The sequence below is a fragment of the Scheffersomyces amazonensis genome (assembly GCF_036850825.1).
Source record: "Scheffersomyces amazonensis strain UFMG-HMD-26.3 chromosome Unknown RJT21scaffold_3, whole genome shotgun sequence".
In the NCBI taxonomy this organism is placed as follows: Eukaryota; Fungi; Ascomycota; class Pichiomycetes; order Serinales; family Debaryomycetaceae; genus Scheffersomyces; species Scheffersomyces amazonensis.
Genome location: NW_027042743.1, coordinates 1,752,710 through 1,766,089, shown reverse-complemented (window position 1 = coordinate 1,766,089; position 13,380 = coordinate 1,752,710). Strand labels below are relative to the sequence as shown.

Below are 13,380 nucleotides of genomic sequence, written 5' to 3'. Positions count from 1 at the left end.
TTAATTAAATATTTACTTATTTATCTATGGTAAAGAAAAGTCTCCAAAATCTACCGTTTGATTTAAATATTCTGATAAATAAGCAATTGAATCATCTCTTGTTACAAAACTAGGAATTGACCAATCTCGGTTAAAGTTATTAGGATTAGGATTAGGATTAGGATTAGAAATAGGATTAGTATTATGATGAGAATCTTGAGGTGAATCTATCATAGCATTAATTATAGTTGCTTCACTTGAAGCAGATGTAAGTGTACCAGGAGAAGTTGATTTATTAAATGATTCTTGTGGAATCATTTGTTCTCCAAATTCAAATTCATCAGGTGAAAAGAATTCATCTGATGAACTTGTTAATGTAACTTGACTAACATTATATTGAGGTAAATTAAGTACACTATTACTTATACTTGGATTAATATAAGAAAAATTTCTTGGTAATTGTCTTTCACTAGAAAACTTACTATCTATTTGTTGACAGAAATCATTGACAATTTCTGATGGAGTAAGTGATCTTTGCGATACATCTCTAAAACCTGGATGGAAAGGTGGTTTAATAGGACCTATTAACTTTGGTTTAGGAGGAATCTTATTTACCACTGACTCAGATGATTTTGTAACTGGTTGAACAATCTTATGTTCAATGACTTTGTCAGATTGTGGTTGAGGATTTTCAACAGTCTTTCCTTCAGGGTCCAATCCTTTAACCAATTGATCTAAAGATTCCAGGAGCTGTTCAGACACTCCAACCTGGGCGGAGTTTTCTCTGCTGAATGAAATTGGAATCCAATTAGATTCTCCATCATTGTAGTATTCTTCTTCTTTAAATTCATAATCAAATACAGTTTGCTGATGTAAGTGCTTGCTTGATGTTGATTTTATAGAAAACAATTTAGTGTGTTGTGGAGCTGATTGTGCTTTTGATTCGTTAGGCTTCATTTGCTTAATGTCGGGAACAGAGATGGCAGTAGTAGAAGGAGGAGATGGTACAGAAACTTGATTGGAAATAGGAGAAGCATTCATATTATTACTTGTTGGAATAGTAGCAGTCTGTGAGATAGGAGTATTCTTGAGAATAGGAGCTTGGACTGGATTTGGAATTGGAACATTTGCAACCTCAGCTTTTAAAATCGTGGGTTGCTGACTTGTCTTGTCTTGTAATGAAGAGGACTTCGTACCCGTGTTAAGCTCTTGTTTTCTCACTTTACTTATCTTAACTGATTCGGCTCTGTGCAACTCAGGAATAGGACTATAGATGTGTTTATATTCAATCTGTTCTCCCTTAGGAATGAGATCCTCCGACAAGTTATCATCATTGATAGTAGGAGTATCTTTATTAATAGGAGTATCTTTATTAATAGGAGTATCTTTATTAATAGGAGTATCTTTATTAATAGGAGTATCTTTATTAGTAGGATCCTTTCTATCCTTCCTACTACTACTACGTTTCAAAGATTTAAATATAACCTCAATAAACGACTTTCTTCTCTTGGCCTTCTCATTCGATACACTTTCTTCTTTGAATTCCACCTTTTTGGTTTGCTTAGGCACTTCCATTTCTTTGGTCTCCTTTACTACTGGTTTATTACCATTAATATAACTTTCAGGCATGGATAATGCCAAACTTAATGCCTTTTTATGAGTCCTTTTTGTCAATTCAGTTCCAGGTAATGATTTACCTTCTTTAAATCTTTCCTTTAACTCTTCCTTTAATTTATTAGCATCATACTTGAGGAAATCTTTACAAAAATATTGAAGATCTTTAACAATCCCTTCACTTGCAAGTGTTGATGTTTTATTAATTGATATGAAAGTATTAATAATATAATTGGAAATAATTTCATGAATAGTACTTTCAAATTGATTTAAATTACATGTTTGTCTTGTAGTAATAATTCCATATCTATCAATAGATTTAATTCTAACCATATCTTGAGTTACAAATGAAGAATTAATTATAAGATTTAAATGAGGGTATTGTTCAAACCATTGTTTATAATCAATGTTTAAATTTAAAAATAATCCTATAGGAGATTTACAAGTTTCTGCTTCATAAACTGATATATCATGAGCTGTTGAATATACTGTTAAATCTGAAGTATTTGATCTAAATAAATGAAATGGTTGACTCTTTAATAGGACTCTAGCTTTATTGATTAATTGCATAATAGAATCATTAACTTTAATATCATGTATAATATCATTTTGTTGTACTTCATAATTCATAGTAAAGTTTTGATTTGTTGGATTACTTTCACTTTCATTAAATCCTAATTGATTTAAACTAAGGAATTTAAGATAATCACAAGGTTTACCATCATTATTAATACCTTGATATGAAGTAACCAATACTTCATTTATATCACACCAATGAGTTACTTGCATAGAAGGAAACAGAGAAAGATTTGGTAAAGGTTTTTCATTAATTAATGAATGCATTAAAATATCTGGAATAGAAAGTCTTTTGATTGAAGTTTGTTGTTGATTCAAATAATAATTATCATCAACAATGGTTATAAATAATAAATGATCTGAGAATATAATAAGGATATCAATATCATATAAATTTATTGGTTTCATATTTCTTAATTCAAATATACCAACTACTTTTCTAGTTAACCAACCATATTGTAATTCACTGGGCCAATCTTCAGCTAATTCAGTTAAGATTTTACCAGTTGGAGTAAAAATTCTTTGATTTAAATCTATTCTATCATAAGTATCTTCTTCTCCTCCAAAGGCATCAATTATTTCAATGGTTTTATCAAAATATATTTGAAATATATTAGATTCTTCATCTTTAAATGTACCTCTTAAATGAATCTTTTCTGAAATAATTGTATCTTGTAATCTTTTTAATATTAATTTTATTTTTGGTAATTCCATTAATGAACCAGAAATAATTGATTCAACTTCTCTATAACCAAAATCTCCTCGATTAATTGAATCATTATCAAATACTTTTGAATGATTCTTTTTATTAAATCTATTAATTTTGGTAGAAAAGTTTCTTAAATTAGCTTCATGACGTATAAATGGTTTATAAAAATATGGTAAAATCATATTTAATACTTTCATAACTTCCATATATCCATAACTATGAGCTCGATTTAAAGCATCATGTAATATACAATTAATTCTTGTTATTTCATCAATTGTTGGTGGGAAAACTTGATTTAATTTAGCTATACCTGAATTGGCTGATGATGATAAAACACTAATTCTTAATGGAATAATGAAATTTTGTAATAAATTAACTAATCCCATAGTAAAATTAGTTTGTACAGTAATTAATTCTGTAACAATTGAATCAATTAAATGACTATTAACTTTTGGAGGTATATAATTAGCAGTGGTTGGAACTGAATATTCAATTTGCATTGCTTCGGGAGAATATTCTAATAATGGATCAAATAATTGATCCAATTGTTCTCCAATTAAATAAACTAATCGATTATTATCATTAATTACTAATTCATTTGAATTATCATAAATAATATCTAATAATACTGAATTAATATGATGAGGTTGAAGGAGTCCTATTTGAGAAAGTTTATAACCCAATTGGATTGGAGTTTTGAAATCCAATAGTTTCATTTCATTGGCCAATGAACCAGCATCAGTTTCATCCCATGTTCTATCAACTTGTAGATTACCTGAATGATTTGTTAATTTACTATAATTCTTTAAATTGGTTATAGCTAAAGCTCTTCTTACTGGTGATTTCTTATTTTCTTCCGTAAGATTTTCACAACTAGGCCAAAATCGAGATAGTGGATCCAATTTTAAATTATCATAAGATGTTAATCCATACTTTGTTATTGTTTTAGTACTAATTTTATTAGTCTTTATATGATTATATACCATTATTATAACATCTCCAAATACTTGTTTATCATATCCATAATAAAATGCTGCCGTATTAAATGAATGTTTATACTCTTGTAATGTCATAATACGATTAGAAATATCTCTATAATGGTAATCAAAATGTCCTGCCATTGGTGGAATAGTTATTGCCTTTATTGAAAATTCATTGGCTGTGAAATTTGTACTATGACCATTACTATTAGAATGCTGTCGTTTACCCTTAAAGAAATCTTCATCATGATCGCCTGACGCGTAACGTCGATATACTCCCATATTTCTGTTTTCAAACCCCTTCTACTAAGATTTCAATAAGGTAAAGTATTATAAATTGACTATTCAATATATATGTGATGGGTCGGAGTGTCTGCAAATGTATGTTATTATTTTTTTTTCCGGACAGGTTTTGTAAACATAAACACAGGCACGTGACCGCTCTTTGCGTCCATTGCCTAATTAGGCAAGAGGAAGAGATGGGGTTATAAGTTTAAATATTTGCAATCAATTGTGATTGTAGGTTAAATATTTATAGTTAAATGGTATGTATTGGTGTTAGTAAGAGTATTTATACTGTAAGTAAGAATAATAGTGGTAAAATCATCTTTCAGCTATTTGTAATGATAATTACATTATTTCACTATTTCACTATTTCACTATTGTCTATACTGTAAATAACTCAACTCTACAATAATAACTTATAATTTAATTCCATATATTATTCATCATTCATTAATAGAATCTCAAATGAGCCCTATACAAATTCAATCAATCTAACTAAATTTAACTTAAAAGGTTACCAATTTTGGATCTTTAGGTACACCATTACTATCAACATTGTTTTGAGAAAACTTCTGCGTAGTATATTGAAGTCTGGCTTCATCAAAGCTTAATCCCTTCAGTTTCATTAATGACTTAATAGCTTCTTTAGCTTCTTCCAGTAAACCTTTTCTAGAATCTCCATTAGAGATATTAGATTCTATATCAAAATTAGCACTATTTAACCCACTAGCCAAATCATTCTCAAATCCATTAAGTCTATCATAAAATCCACTTCTTGATCTTTGTCTAGTTCTGAATCTATCATGTGCTTCAGCAATTTTGTTTCTGAAATGAAATAATAATAATCCCCCTATTAATAGTACTACAAATATAACATAATGTGACTTTATCGTATTCTTTCCTTCATCCAAATATGTTGCCAAAGTAGAATTATTATTTGAAGGAATTGTCACTCCTCTGTCTGTCTCGATCTCAATTCCCGTCTCGTCAGCCATGATGATCTATACCACTACAAAACTATTTGGTATTCTTCTTACTAACAAGACAACAGGGGCAATGGCACACTACTTATATATAGAAATTTTACGGTGAGTGATTATAAGCAACGTGACTAGTCCCGCTTATATAAGCGCGGAATTTAAGGACATAGGGTCTCTGCCATGTCGTAATTAGGCTGCAAAGACTAAAAATAGTTTATTGAATAATCAATAAAAGGTACCTAGTGGACTATACAAACTATAGTGACGTACTAATTTAATAAAATACTTACATTGTTAAATACATTGGTCTAATTACAATTAAATACAATTTATTTTTCACCTTTATATGCCTTAGCTGCTTTGTTAATATCAGCAGCTTCTAAGATGGTTTTACTATAACCATTAACAGCCGTATATATCATAGCATCACCTAAATTTTGTAAAGATACACCGGTCATAATGAGATTAAAAACTGGGTATAAGATATTTATATACTTATTATAACCATATAAGTGAGTTTGATTAGGGAAAGGTTTCATTAATCCAGGACGGAAACTGTATTGTCTTCCAGGGAACATATCTTTCAATTTATTTTCAGTTCTACCTTTAACTCTGGTCCACATCATTCTACCCTTTTCTGAACTATTAGCTCCAGCTCCTGACATATAATTAAAGGTCAATTTAGGATTTAATTTACCTACAACTTCAGCAAAATGAACACTGGTATCATACGTTATTTTAGTATAAGTTTTTTCATCTAACCCATTTGAACTGATTCCCACACAATAAAAACATGCATCAAAACCCTGTAAATCTTGTTGAGTTTCCTTTAATTCGAGAAAATCAGGCACTATCAATTCTTTTAATTTAGGATGAGTGAATCCTACTGATTTTCTTGAGACAGATAATATTGATTTAATAGATTCATCCTTTAAAGCAGCAGTAAGAACACCTTCTCCAACCATACCAGTAACACCGGTAATTATAACTTTCAATCCCATATTTTCTTCAGTAGACATTAACGTTTATAAACTATTTTCAGAACAATTTGATATAATATATATAACTATAATTGTATCTAACTATTGATATAACCTTAATCCGAAAATACGGGAATTGACCATCGTTTTATACCAGATATCCATCATGAATTAATGGATTGCGGCTACTGCTGAAAATATCCTACATCCGAAGAGTAAATAAATTCGGCCGCACCCCAAACAAACCGAACTATACGGAAAGTTTTAGTCGCGGGACACTTAGAGAGTAACAAAAATAATATGTTAAATTTCTATTTACTAAGACAAGGGAACTGATGCAGTAATATATTTAATTATGCAAACAGTTAGAGAAAGGTAATTAATTGCAGAAAATCGAAAATTGAAAAATTTAAATTTTTAATAACTTTTTGTTCATTATAGGAGGAATTTCAAAGGATTTGATATTTTTATGTAAGTTTTACTCTATTGTATGGAAATCCTATGGTCTTTTAGCATAGGTGATTTTAAGATTTCTATCACCATAGTTGTAATTATTCAAACTTTGAATGGCACTTTCAGCAATATCTGCTACTTCGAATTGAACAACAGCATTACCAGAAGGTTTACCTTGTTCATTAAATTGTATTTCTGCCTTAGTAGTTCTACCAACAGTTTCAAATAATTCATATAAATCATCATTACTAGTAATAAATGGTAAATTGCTTACATAGATAGTATCTGACTTTTCTCCATCTCCTTCAACTCCTTCAGTAAATTCAGAGTTCTTCTGAACTGGAGTTTCACGTCTTTCTCTACCTCCTCTACTTCCTTCATAAGAGTCTCTTTCACGACCTTCAGTTGAAATTACCTTACCTGGACGAGTATTAAGTTCTCTACCTTCGAGCTCATAACCTTGGAACATTTCAATGGCTTTATCAGCTTCAGCAACAGAACTGAAAACAACAGTTCCAAAACCTTTTGAGTTACCACTCCAGTCCAATTTAACATCGGCTCTTACTACTTCTCCAGCTTGTCTCATTAAATCCTTTAATGCTTGCCAATTAACAGAAAAGGGCAAGTTACCAATGAAAACTTCAGTACCTGGAGCTGGTGGTTCTCTTCTTTCTCTACCACCTCTGAATTCATCTCTACCTCCTCTGTAATCATCTCTACCTCCTCTGTAGTCATCTCTACCACCTCTGTAGTCATCTCTACCACCTCTGTAATCATCTCTACCACCTCTGTAGTCATCTCTGTTACTTCTATAATCATCTCTTCTATCTCTTCCACCTCTAAATTCTTCTCGTCTTGGAGGAAATTCTTTCTTTTCTGGTGGTGGATAATCTTGTCTTATGTATAAAGGTCTTCCATTATAATCATATTTATCGAATTTTTCAATTGCTTTTTGAACATCAGCTTTACTGGAAAATTCAACAGTGGCCATACCTCTTGATCTACCTCTGTTTGTAACAATATCAGCTCTTTTGACACCAAACTCTCCTTTGAAAAGTTCTTCGATATCCTTTGGAGTACTGTCAAATGGTACATTACTTATGAAAATAGAATTATCATAATTTCTTTCAGTTTTAGAACGGTAATCCGAATCAGAAGTTGATGAAGTTCCATAATCTCTTCTACTTCCTCCACTAGGTCTACCTCCACGGTAACCACCTCTTCTTTCTTCAAATCTTCTATTGGTACCATAATCTCTACTATTTCCACCTTGATAATCACGGCTTCCTTCTGAACGTCCACCACGATAATCTCTACTACTAGAATTTGTAGTAGAATTTCTTCTCTCACGAGATCTGTCTCTCACAGGAGAACGAGAACGAGAACGATCCTAAAAATAGCATTAGCAATGAGGTTCCTTAAACCCAAAAAAAATTGCAACAAAACATTAGACCCTCGAAAAACCTACGCAATGAAAATTCACTAGGTTAATCAATTAAACCATAGAAATTATCACCAACTTTTCACCCAAACTAATTTAGTATTGAATCATCAAGATTTCAAGCATCTCATATTTTGTTACCAATTTCAAAACAAATATTCAATTAAAAACATACTCTTGAATAATCATCAATATCCATACCCTCCATTATTCCTTATACCTACGATATATTTTGTGAATGTCGACGTTTTTTTAATAATAACTAAAATGTGTAGTACGGCCCAGTTAAACAAATAAATTCAGCACCGAACAATAAATTATAATACAAATGGAAAAAAAAATATTTCAAAACAAAGCCAACTGCCAACCTAAACAAAGAACTAATTGAAGTTTAGTAATAACTAGTTTCTTAACAAATTATGGGGCTCTTCGTTAAACATTTCAATTACCGCAATGTCGTTCAAAAAAAAAAGTGAAAAATTGACCAGGATTTATTGAGCCGATATACACGACCTCTTAATTATACATGTTATACAGAGTTATATATATATATACATAATTCTATAATTATTTTACTATTTTCACGTTAATTTACTTTTCAGGAAATGGAACAACTAACCTTCTTTCAACTTCAGTTTCCTTATTGACCTCTTCTTCTCCATCGAATTTAAGTCTTACACTACCATCTTTTCTATTTCCTACTACAACAGCAGGATAAAATGTAGTTGTTTCAGGATATCTTGCAAGTACTTTTGTTCCATAAGGATAATTTGATAATTCTTTAACTTCTTCAAGAGGTGGTATTAATAATATTTCTTTATAATTGGCTTTAAAAGTTTGTCCTGGATTATTATTTTCATCGGGTTCAGGATCTCTTATTTCAAATTTTATACCATCTCCAATAACTTTCATAACTTCACATTGAATCCATTCTTCAAAATGTCTATTCTTTAATTTATAAGCAACTTCTGATCCAACATATATGGGTTCCAGAGGATTGAATTTAGAAGTATAAAACAGTCTTCCAACTCCCTTCTTACTACTACCTTTCTTTGTATCTTTATTAATTCTTGAATCGGAAGTATTGGCTGCTGGTGTAGTTCCAGATCCTGATGATTTTGAAGCCGCAGAATTCACAGCACTTGATGGTGTAGAACTTCTTCTAGTAGAAGATGCCGCAGCAGCTGCCGCAGCAGCCGCTCCCTTTCTGGTAGATACACCTTCTTTACCATTTGCAGCAACTGATGATTCTTTCGTCGAAGATATAGCAGCCTCACTTTCACCATCACCATCTTCATTTTCAAGTTGCTTCTGTAAATACTCTATCAAAGTTTGTAATTTCTCATGCGAGGTGTCAATGAGTCGTCTGGCTGTGCCTATGTTGGATTTATGATCTATTATTTCTTCTTTTAGTTTAGTTAACTCGTCTTCATCATGAGTTAGTTCTTCAAGGTGTTTTTTGTATATGTTATCGAAAGTAAGCGATTCATTAGAATTACAAATATCCTGAAGGGACGTTATAACAATATCCCAGTTCCCCTCTATTTCCAGTGACAATACCATTTGATATTACAGGGTTGGTTAAGGATTAGTGCTATTCAGTTAGTAGTTGCTAAACATCAACGGACTCGCAACAAAATAGTGGGTCAGATATTTGGTAACTGTGACACGACCCTCCTCCACACAATAATTTTTATTGATAAGACTTACAGTAATATTTATACTACTATAGAACTTAATTCGATAATTACTATACGAATTATAGTAATAGAGAATATACACAATATAACCATAACATTAACATATATGATGAGATGACACCCGGTAGTTTACTAATTTTGGGGTCAGTTTTCATAGAGATTATTAATCAAATTCAACAAATCAGACATAATAAAGTAAAGAAATCCATTTATGGAATATCCTTTGATTATTATATAGCTAATTTTATAAGTACTGGATTAATATTATTAACAAGTTATAGTTATCGATTTAGTTCTATTATTTCTCAACAATATAAAAATCGATATCCTGTTCATTCAATTATTCCCCTCAATTCCGGAATAATAGTTGAATATTCCGTACTTGTTATTTTATATTTTGCAATTATATGGCAACTTTATATTGTATATCCAACTACAAAAAATATTAATCAATGTTTTAGTGGATTACATAAATTATTTCTTACATTTTTATTTCTCTTGTTTTGTTATGTGTATAAACTTTATTGGTATAAACAAGAAACTATTGTAGGGATAGATGTTATAGATTCTTTATGGTTTATTGGACAAGTATTACTGATAATGAAATATTGTCCTCAATTGATGATGAATTGGTTTGATGATTGTTGTATTGGACTTCATGATAATTGGTTACATCTACAATTGGTTAGTTATATATTATACTTAATAGGTTATTGGCTTGTACAAGGTGAAGTCGCATGGTATGATATTCCTATTAATTATATGGGATGGACATATTTATGTTTCAATTGTATAACCATGATTATTCTTTCGCTTCAACAATTCAAATGGTATAAGGGTCATAGACCTAAATTAGAATTGTATTATAGTGCAATAGATACACCTGAAGAATCAGTGTAAATACTGCCTGTATTATTATAAAAGTCTATGTATGCAAGTATGTATATTTAATCTAACGAACTTTTTTTGGGTATGAATTAAAGAATTTAAATAAAATATTAATATTAATATTAATTAGTCTTATAATTTTCCACCTAAAAGTTTTACTGCTAAATGGACTCCATATCCAATCTTCTTATCTTCATCAATTTCATAAACTGGAGGTGATGATTCTTTATTTGCCTCTGATTCCGGTACAGGTGAAGATCTTGCACTATCGGAACGTAATTTCAGAGGATGATCAGAATTATCTTCAATAGCAGCAAATGTATCTATAATCTCACCCATATTTTCACTTATTTGTTCTACTTTTTCAGGAAGTTCTTCTTGTTTATCATTGACAGGTTTAGGATGGAAATCACTTAAATTTAATGGTTTAGCATGTTCCATTAAATGATCAATTTCATGTCTCATTTTTGATTTTAATTCAGCATTTCTAGTTACAATGATAGCATTACTTTCTAAATCTAATGAATATGCTCTCTTTGTATAATTTGAAGAACCAATAATTGTCATGGAAGGATGATCTTCATTAGGAGTAGTAATCCAAATACCTTTAGCATGATATGACCAACCATTTGGAGTATTAACAATTCCATTTTCCCATTCAAATACACTGACAAAGTCTTGTTTATTCAACTTCTGGATTTGTTCTAAGAATCTTTTGGCAAATAAAAGATAAGCTTGGGGTAAATAATAAGAAATTCCTGAAGATTTATAAAAGGAGTTAGCCTTTGGAGATGCGGTTATTACAACACCTTTAGAATTCTTGGAATTAAGTAATTTATCTTGAATCTGAGGTAACATATTGAAATAACCAGCGGTGAACCACCATTTTATATTTGAACTTGAATCAAGATATGATAATAATCTAAGAATGGCTGGTTTTTCAGTAGATCTATCATTTTGATCAGGAAATAATGGTGTAAATTGACTAATAGGGTATACAACAGTATCGAAATTTGATGGAATTTCTGATGAAGTAGTTTGAGATTGTCCATTAGTTTTTAATAATGGATCTAATAAATGTGATGAATCTTGAATGAAACGATGTAAATTAAGATGAGGTTCACAAGATTTATTTGATGTTGGCCAAGATAATCTAAAACCAGCTGGTAATTTTGAAGATGGTAAAATTTGATAACTAATTGATTGAATAGCAGCTTGAATTTTATAATAATAATCAGTTAAATTTTTATCATTAAATATATAATATCTGTCTTGTCTATCATTAAAATAATCATTTGATAAATTGGCACCACTAAGAATGATTTCATTATCAAAACCATAAAGTTTCATATGTTGTAAACCCCAACCTTCATTAATACGTTTTGGAGTTATTGATTTAACAAAACCTGCTAAATGAGGAGTATGATACATTCTAATATTAATTCTATGATTACCAAATTTTTCAATTAATGGAAGTAAAAGAGTAGCTGAAGAAGGAGCTTGAGGAGATTCTCTTGTACCTCTTAAAGCATCAGTTAAGATATCTATTTTTAAATCTTCATTAGCAGTCAATGCTTTATCTATAATTTCAATTAATTCATATTGAGTTTTTCCAATATATAAACTTGTTAAGAATACTCTTGATTTTGCTTGAGAAATCTTTTTACATAAAGTTTGATAAAATACTTTTGGATCATTTAATATAGTAATATCATTAGCATTAACAATAAATCTTGGACTTATAGCATCTAGTTGTTGTAAAACTGGTTTTAAATTAGGATGAAAAGAATTATAATCAGTAGGTCTATTATATGTAGAGAAATTATGATGATGATCTTGATGAACAGGAGATGTATTTGTAGATCTTGAAAAGAAATAGTTGTATACTGAAGAAATAACCATTTTATTAGATAATAAAGGAGTTGTTGTTGTAGTAGTAGTTCCAATAGTTGTTGTAGTAACAGTATTATAAGAAGCCCTTGTTGAAATTATATTGGTAACGTGTCTTGATATCATGAAACAAGGGACGAGAATAAAACCAACGAGTTATAATGTGCAGAATCAAACAAAGAGGTATGGTATTACGAGAAAAAATAGAATGATGATGATGATAATAATAATAATAACAAATGATAATAATAAATGATAATAATTAATAATTAATGATAATTAATAATAATAATATTGGAAAATGCACGAACCAGCGTAATACTCCTCTTGTATAGAACTATCAGATCAACCGGTATCTAAAATGTAAGAAACGGAAGGCGGAAGATATGGTGGAAAATGATGACAATGATTAAAAATATTCCAACAAATATAGTGAATTATTGATAAATGTGGAGATTTAAACTAAGGAAACTTAACTACTGTAATTTGTTGTTATATAGAGCTTACAGGGACTATTGTACTGTAAATACGAAAGTTAGTTATAGCCTGAAGGAGAAATTAACAGGTAATTTGAATTTGAACATGCACCGGATGGCCCTAATTAGTATGGCTAAATTGATGAGATTTTTTTTTGACAGTGTATGGATGTTTGGGCTTAGATATTTTGACATCCGACACGCTGCAAACTTTTTCGTTTCTTTTTCTGTTTCTGTTTCTGTTTCTGTTCCTGTTTATTTTTCTGCTATTGTTGGTCGTGTATTTGGGGGAAATGGATATGCTGCCATTTAGCTAATATGGTTCTAGTAGTAGTGGTAGTGGTAGGATGTGGTTCTAAGTAGAAATATTATGTAAGAGTTGTTTAAAGAGTAGTATCAGTAATATTAGGTGGCTGTGTAAATATTTGG

At 30.3% G+C, this 13,380-nt stretch overlaps 7 protein-coding genes across 7 annotated transcripts; 1 reads left to right on the top strand and 6 right to left on the bottom strand. All coding sequences in view use genetic code 12, as the record gives it.

Annotated features, from left to right (window-relative positions):
• Positions 1-24: 24 nt before the first annotated feature.
• Positions 25-4,140, bottom strand: RJT21DRAFT_85813 (uncharacterized protein; the record flags this gene model as incomplete). The annotated part of the gene is made up of 2 exons (XM_064885451.1): positions 25-1,364; positions 1,437-4,140. 2 exons carry the CDS (start codon positions 4,138-4,140, stop codon positions 25-27), a joined length of 4,044 nt encoding a protein of 1,347 aa, XP_064738889.1.
• A 267-nt stretch (positions 4,141-4,407) lies between these two features.
• RJT21DRAFT_120698 (uncharacterized protein) lies at positions 4,408-5,189 on the bottom strand. The gene has a single exon (XM_064881817.1). It carries the CDS (start codon positions 5,136-5,138, stop codon positions 4,650-4,652), a length of 489 nt encoding a protein of 162 aa, XP_064738888.1. The 5' UTR covers positions 5,139-5,189; the 3' UTR covers positions 4,408-4,649.
• Positions 5,190-5,365: 176 nt separating this feature from the next.
• On the bottom strand, positions 5,366-6,372 carry RJT21DRAFT_36566 (uncharacterized protein). Its single transcript, XM_064884319.1, has one exon. It carries the CDS (start codon positions 6,140-6,142, stop codon positions 5,453-5,455), a length of 690 nt encoding a protein of 229 aa, XP_064738887.1. The 5' UTR covers positions 6,143-6,372; the 3' UTR covers positions 5,366-5,452.
• GBP2 (single-stranded telomeric DNA-binding/mRNA-binding protein) lies at positions 6,373-8,469 on the bottom strand. Its single transcript, XM_064884320.1, has 4 exons — positions 8,173-8,469; positions 7,343-7,946; positions 7,277-7,279; positions 6,373-7,255 (listed from the first exon to the last, which is right to left on the bottom strand). Exons 1-4 carry the CDS (start codon positions 8,203-8,205, stop codon positions 6,603-6,605), a joined length of 1,293 nt encoding a protein of 430 aa, XP_064738886.1. The 5' UTR covers positions 8,206-8,469; the 3' UTR covers positions 6,373-6,602.
• A 1-nt stretch (position 8,470) lies between these two features.
• RJT21DRAFT_36564 (uncharacterized protein) lies at positions 8,471-9,713 on the bottom strand. Its single transcript, XM_064884318.1, has one exon. The coding sequence runs from the start codon at positions 9,558-9,560 to the stop codon at positions 8,589-8,591; it is 972 nt and encodes a 323-aa protein (XP_064738885.1). The 5' UTR covers positions 9,561-9,713; the 3' UTR covers positions 8,471-8,588.
• RJT21DRAFT_36563 (uncharacterized protein) lies at positions 9,712-10,657 on the top strand. The gene has a single exon (XM_064884317.1). The coding sequence runs from the start codon at positions 9,812-9,814 to the stop codon at positions 10,595-10,597; it is 786 nt and encodes a 261-aa protein (XP_064738884.1). The 5' UTR covers positions 9,712-9,811; the 3' UTR covers positions 10,598-10,657.
• A 60-nt stretch (positions 10,658-10,717) lies between these two features.
• PEL1 (CDP-diacylglycerol--glycerol-3-phosphate 3-phosphatidyltransferase) lies at positions 10,718-12,487 on the bottom strand (the record flags this gene model as incomplete). Its single annotated transcript, XM_064885410.1, has 2 exons — positions 10,718-10,819; positions 10,946-12,487. The coding sequence occupies 2 exons, from the start codon at positions 12,485-12,487 to the stop codon at positions 10,718-10,720; spliced, it is 1,644 nt and encodes a 547-aa protein (XP_064738883.1).
• Positions 12,488-13,380: the final 893 nt, after the last annotated feature.